At 39.1% G+C, this 6360-nt stretch overlaps 1 protein-coding gene across 1 annotated transcript in view; it reads right to left on the reverse strand.

Moving 5' to 3' along the window:
* slc15a4 (solute carrier family 15 member 4) overlaps positions 1-6266 on the reverse strand; it is a 30653-nt gene extending 24387 nt beyond the window's left edge. Inside the window, exons 1-5 of the mRNA XM_034090616.2 lie at positions 6050-6266; positions 5217-5834; positions 3008-3300; positions 1818-1959; positions 1514-1591 (exon numbers count right to left, since the gene is read on the reverse strand). Of these exons, the coding sequence (XP_033946507.1) occupies positions 1514-1591; positions 1818-1959; positions 3008-3300; positions 5217-5792 (1089 nt within the window). The 5' untranslated portion in view covers positions 5793-5834; positions 6050-6266. The remainder of the gene's footprint in view (positions 1-1513; positions 1592-1817; positions 1960-3007; positions 3301-5216; positions 5835-6049) is intronic.
* Positions 6267-6360: the final 94 nt, after the last annotated feature.

Genomic DNA, 6360 nt, shown 5'->3' on the forward strand with positions numbered 1-6360 from the left:
GTCTGAGGAATGGAAGACTGCAAACTGCTGGAGATGTTATTTGCAATACAAATTCCAAGTGCCATCTGAGCTCCTGATGCATCTCTGGTTGAACATTTCTGATAGCATAATTTATTCTCAGATTGAATTTCCATTTCTGTGAGTAACCACTGGCCATCTATACAAAGCTCCTTAGAGTGTTTTCATTCCTTGTGTGTGCATTATCATATTCGCAATGATAGAAAGAGCCAAGGGAGACTTTTACCAAGGAAAGCATGGCGTGAAGGATGAAACTGATGATGGTGTTCAGCTTTTTATACTTCCAAAAAAAAATAGACTGAATACTTTGTGCATACAGGATATACTCTAGAATATATCATGGTTCCCAGGTTTAGGACCCAAAAAATGATACACAAGTTGGGAAATATGAGGAATAAAGAACGACAAAGACATTTACATACATATGAAAAGGCAACCACCTTTTATATGTATCCTAGGGTACTATAAATATATTTGAAATGGTAGTTTTGAATATGTATTTAAAGTATGAATCCCTTACACAACATAGTTCAAATAGTTACTGTTGTAAAAGTAAAGTTCATGCCTGGCTGCCTCCCATAGAAATATATAAGTGTGAGCTCTCATTCCTTGAAGAGACATTATTTGCTAAGATTTGCTACAGAAATGTGTCAGGCAAGGTAGGGGGATCACATCACAGAGGCAACTAATCTCACTTCCCTTTTATGTTGAGAAGTGTCAAGACTGGTAGCTGAAAAGGCTCAGTTCTGTTTTAGATACTAGGTAAACAGTGTGTGAAGGGGGAGGGTGCCACTATGGATATTTAACACAGTTAAACACACAAGTATATGAGTGAACAAAACTATGTCGAAAATATCAATGCTACAAGTTTCTGTGCCTTAAAAGGACAAATGTAAGATAACATGAATGTAGCAGTAGGGTAGATTGCGTGGTTAACAGGCCAGTGTTTCACATAAAGAAGAACTGACGCACTACACTTCCTAGTATTCTTTCGATTTCATCACATTAAAAACTTTGATTTTTGAGGAGTCCTACAGTATATCATGTGGAGCAACTGGAGGGGATTCAGTCATCAAAGCCCTCCAGAACATAACATACATTCTGTCAGAGAGAGTACAGCAGCAACACTAGTCAGGAAGGATCAGATGGAGGTGTTACTAAGGAGAGGTACAGTCACCGCCAGGTTGCTAATCTGCGAGGTATTAGTCTGTGAAGTGAAGTTCTGACTTAATCCCCAAGGCATTACCAACCTTTGCTTCTGCCTCCAGCTGTTGCCTACAAATGTGTGTCAGTGACCTACAGACTGCTTTAGTTTCAGCCGTGAAAACAAATCTAGTTCAAACCTGATTATGTGGATGCAGGTTCAATTCCAAGCTGATATGTTTTCTAAATAGAATTATACAGAAGTTGCTAAATATGTGACAACATTGCTGATATTCTTTTTTTAAACAAGATACAGGTGCTTGGACTAAGAGTGTCTCTACTTTTCGGTTACCTTGGAGCCAGGGGTGACATCTGACGTACTATCAGGAATCCTCAGATGGAGGCCCTGCAGGATGTACGTTGTCTGCATCTGCAACACAATAAGAAGTTTAGAGTCTCAGCGTGAGGTAATTCTCCACCTCATGGTCACCAGGGTGTCTGGTGCAAAAACACTCTTCTCCAACATTGAAGCAGGAAATAATCATCCCTCGCATTATTAACACAAGCGCTTCCAGAAATCTTAAATACTCATGTTTAATTCCTTCATGTTTTTCATCTTGTGGGAAACATGGCTCGTATATTTTGTATGACCTTACCTGGAAGTACACAGTCCAGTATGGGATAAGAGCAAAGAAAACTGGGAGGACTTTCACCAGGGATTTCACTTCTTCTACTTTATCTTCTGGATATTTTCCTCCATAAGATACTTTGGCACTGTCGAGCAGTGTTGGCTTGTTGCTTCATGGGGAGAAAAAATATATATAATATAATTTAAATAACAATAAACACATAAATATAGAACACAGATAAATGACTCAACTGTTGAAGATTGAGACTTAATCAGCCCTTTTGAGAACACCCTTAAATGAATGCAGTTCTATAGAAAAGGGATTCTTTTTTTTTTTAAAGCCTATAATCCACATCTCTGGAGAAAATGTTGAAAGGCTGTGGGATTGGCAAACTTAAAATATTCAATGTCATGTTTTTGAACCAATTGTGCTACTTTGGTTCAAAGTCAAGTAACAGTACTTCAGAATAACTTTGCGCCACAGGGAATGAAGATAAATGCCTGGACCGGTGGGTAGAAAATAATTATAGGGGGGATCAAAGGAGGTTTTTAACATAGAGGTATACCTGTGCTATCCGCTGGAGTCAACATTTGCCATGACCAAAAATACTTGCTACTCTGTTGGAAAGAGCCTTCCTACTGGGATGGATAAATGCTTTGCTATTTCACATATAATGTGAGTGTGCTGTTTGTCATTCAGGGAATTAAATTATTACTTTATTGTTTGGAAAATACTGAATGTACTCTTTCAATATCAGAGTAGCACATGATAACAAAGGCCCAACTTTAGCTGTGCACGCAACAGGATGTATGATCACCTGGAAGAGCGTCAGGACACACTGTGTTAGGCAGATAGCTATGTGACAACGATTAACATGATGATTCAGCCTCAGTGACAAGCATGATCATTTCCGACGTGGGTCTTAGTTAATCTAAACTAAACATTGTATACTGCTTTGAACCGGTATTCTGCATCTTGTGACTCTCTTGTATATAAGCATGTGAAGGACACTGTTCGGGAACTTGTTGTACCATATGCTCTGTATGTGATGACTACTTCCATTCTTGCAAGGATAATAAATACATGTATCCTGATATTGAAGCTCAAGCCGGTGACGAGTGATATTTTTATAACATTTGTTATCATATCGTCGTCATCTTTTTCACATTATTACATACAATGCTGTAAAATATCCAACACAGAGACGTCGCTCTCACCGGAGAAGGTTTGGCTCCTTTGGTTTCTTGGAGCAGCATGCAGAGCCCAGGATCCTGAACATGTCTGTGAAGGCGCTGCCATTAGCGGGCTTGGTGATGAAGACAGTACGGCCCAGGAGGAAGACAATGAAGGATATCCCGAGGCACACGGTGGGAATGGTGTAGCCAACCCAAAAACTGTAGTTTTGCTGGATGTAGGCCACACCTCCCAGAGACAGGATAGCTCCCAAATTGATACACCAGTAGAACCAGTTGAAGAATCGGCGCGTGGCCTCGGGTCCTCTGTCTTTGACCTAAGATCACATACAGAGCAACAAACGATGTCATTGTAAGTTGGTCACACATACAGGGAGAAATAAACACAACATGTGTCTCATAGAAAAGATCTTGAACATTAAAGATCTTTACAGCTGAGTGTCAAATCAGATCGATGGTAAACTAGCAGCAAAGGTCAGCTATAAAAGGAACTGTGTTCATCAGCACTTTGATATGCAAGTTTTGAAAGTCACATAAGGAAGTTAACTCTAGAGAGATCAAATTGTGTGCATGTGAAAGGCAATTGCAATGGGCAAAGCAACAAGCTGTTTTTAAAAGTCCAGCTTTTAAAATCCTGACAATAAATGAAGAGACAAAACTGCTCTGATGATGAGGACCAAGCTGAGACAGACAAGGGGATGAGAGGTCACCAAATTACTTTTTTATAGTGATAATGATACATTTTGATCAGCGCTGTCGCCGGGTGGCATATTTTAATAGCAATATAACATTGATAGAAGAATAAGGTAAAAAGAGTGGAAGTCTTTTTTATAACTTATAATAAACTGCAACTTTTTTTGTTTATTTCTTATCTGATTCAGACCATCTAATTGCCAGGTATCATCTCAAATTGCATTATAATAAAGTCTAAAAATAATGCATACATAGAGAAGCGTACTTTAATAGCTCCTACATTTAGTTTTGACACAAGATCAATCGGAGTAAGTGGTTGTGTTCCCTCCAGCATTTAGCCACGTCAGGACAAGACAAACGTCTAATTTACTTTCTTGTTTCAGTGTTGTTAACCATCCATCAAATACAGAATATGATCAGGAATAAATATTACAATGATCAAATGCTGGTAGACATTGCATCTGCAGTGACTCATAAAAAGACCAAAAAAAGCTGCCACACAGTGTCCTGCTTTTATTCGATGTCCCAGTTTCACACTCTATCCATCATCCGCTGCCTGCACAGAACGCAGCTACAGTAATCCTCTAACTTTATGATTACTGAGATCAAATTGTATATTCTTTTTTTTTAAACCACTGTCAAAACAACTAAGGCAATGTCCACATAGAAAGAGGGTACAATCATTTTTTTGCCTGAAATCATATCACATGCAACATAAAATATTACATTTGACTAAAACGAAGCAAATTTCACGTATTAGCAGTTCCAACTATTCGTCAATTAGACTTCGAGCTGGAGGAAAATATGAAGGGAAATTGTACCTCTAAGTGACACAGATCATATTGCTCTAGTTAAAAACAAGTCACATTTAGTCAGTTTCTATAATTTTGTTTTGCTCGAAACTGTCTGAAATGTAGAATATGTATTCTATATTTTGCTGTTGTGTTTTCTGTCGTGTGCGGGCGTACCCGTCTCTGTGTTTATTTGTGTCCCTCAATGTATGGACTTTGCTTGATGATTGCTTGATTGCTTGATGATTTTGATCATGTTTTGATCAAACATACACAACGCCGTTGTGTATGTTTGAACATGATCAAAAGGAGCATTGACAGAGACGTGAGGAACTTGTAATGAGCGTAGTGGAATCAGGAACTAATCATGTTCACCCTGCCGGTTCACTGGGAGAGGTTTTAACTTCTCATAGTTAGATTATTTTTGAAAACAATCACCCCATTGATGAACTTTTCCATATTATATGACAGCTTCTTGTAGAAGTGCTGACATTTTCAAACTAACCAAACAGCGTTCTTTTTCAATTCCTGATGGCAATAAACGATTATTCAAAAAGGAAGATGCATGTCTAAGTGAACTGTCATGGTGCAAAGGAAATCACATGTTTGACCTCAATGATGTCACACTGAATACCTAATCTTATACAGGCCTATGTATGTCTGAACAAAAATCTCCATGTCTACTTTGAACACTCCTTATTTATTAAGACAGACTTTAAGATCTGGAAGTAATATGGCTCATACTTTACCTGATCTGCCCCAAATGGAGTGATGTTGGACTTCACGGTACCTACTCCTAATGCAATTAAAAAAAGGCCACTGTAGATCACCGGGCCACAATATGGGGTACGGATGGGGCAGGTTACATTGCTTGAAAGGGTACTGTTTGTGCTCATACATTCAGCAGGTTGCACAGGAAATGCCCCTTCGTCTCCACATAGCTGTGTCCTGGTATCTTCATTTGAGATGAAAGGGAAAAATAGCATGCCAAGAAAATATAGGATCAAACTTGAAGCAATAGTCCAGAATTTCCCAAGGTATGCATCCGCCAACCAGCCTCCAAATGGTGAAATCAGGTATGTTACTCCCATGAACATCAGAGGTGTCTGGCTCGCCTGGGTGCCCTGCCAATAAAAGGGACTACCATTGAGAAAAAGGACTAGATTGGATGTGATGCCATAGAAAGCAATCCTTTCTAATGATTCAGCTAGCAGGATGGTTGCACATGCTAATCTTCTTCCCTCGAAAACTGATGGTTGTGGTGAAGGTATGTTCCCAGAGTCCAACAGAGGGGTGCTCTCATTGGCATCCCTGTTGTTAGACATTCTTGACTAACTCAATTATTCTTAATTAGAGAGAGTTCAAATCTGTAAAGAAAATACAGAGGATGTCAAACACGTAAGAAAAACGTTGTCAACAGTGTGAACACAGAGAAAACAGCTAACTATACAGAATTCACATCTGATTTGTCAAAGAACCCCTTCCTTATAATACAGTATACATGTATACAGGCAACTAATATAAACCTAAAGTATGCTAGCTTTAGCTAAACGAACGCTTAATAGGTTTGTGTTTACATTACCGTTAATATGACTGAAACACGTCCCAGTTGTTTTCAATGATCTCCATGAACCTATATAATATGTACCGCTCAAACATTTACTGTGACCCGTCTTAAATCATTACTTTGTCAAAGGAGAACTGGAAGTCAACAAAAAACAGTGTCACAGTACTATCGCGTGACATATGCTCGCAGTCAACACACGGTCACACTTGCATAGTCCTGGAGACGATCTATAAGTGAAATGTACCCGGCATGCCCAGCAAAGTAATGCGGCAGCAGCCCATCCATGAGATTGTAGATCTGTTCCTTTTACGCAGGCGCGTACATCG

The sequence above is a fragment of the Pseudochaenichthys georgianus genome, chromosome 9 (assembly GCF_902827115.2).
Source record: "Pseudochaenichthys georgianus chromosome 9, fPseGeo1.2, whole genome shotgun sequence".
In the NCBI taxonomy this organism is placed as follows: Eukaryota; Metazoa; Chordata; class Actinopteri; order Perciformes; family Channichthyidae; genus Pseudochaenichthys; species Pseudochaenichthys georgianus.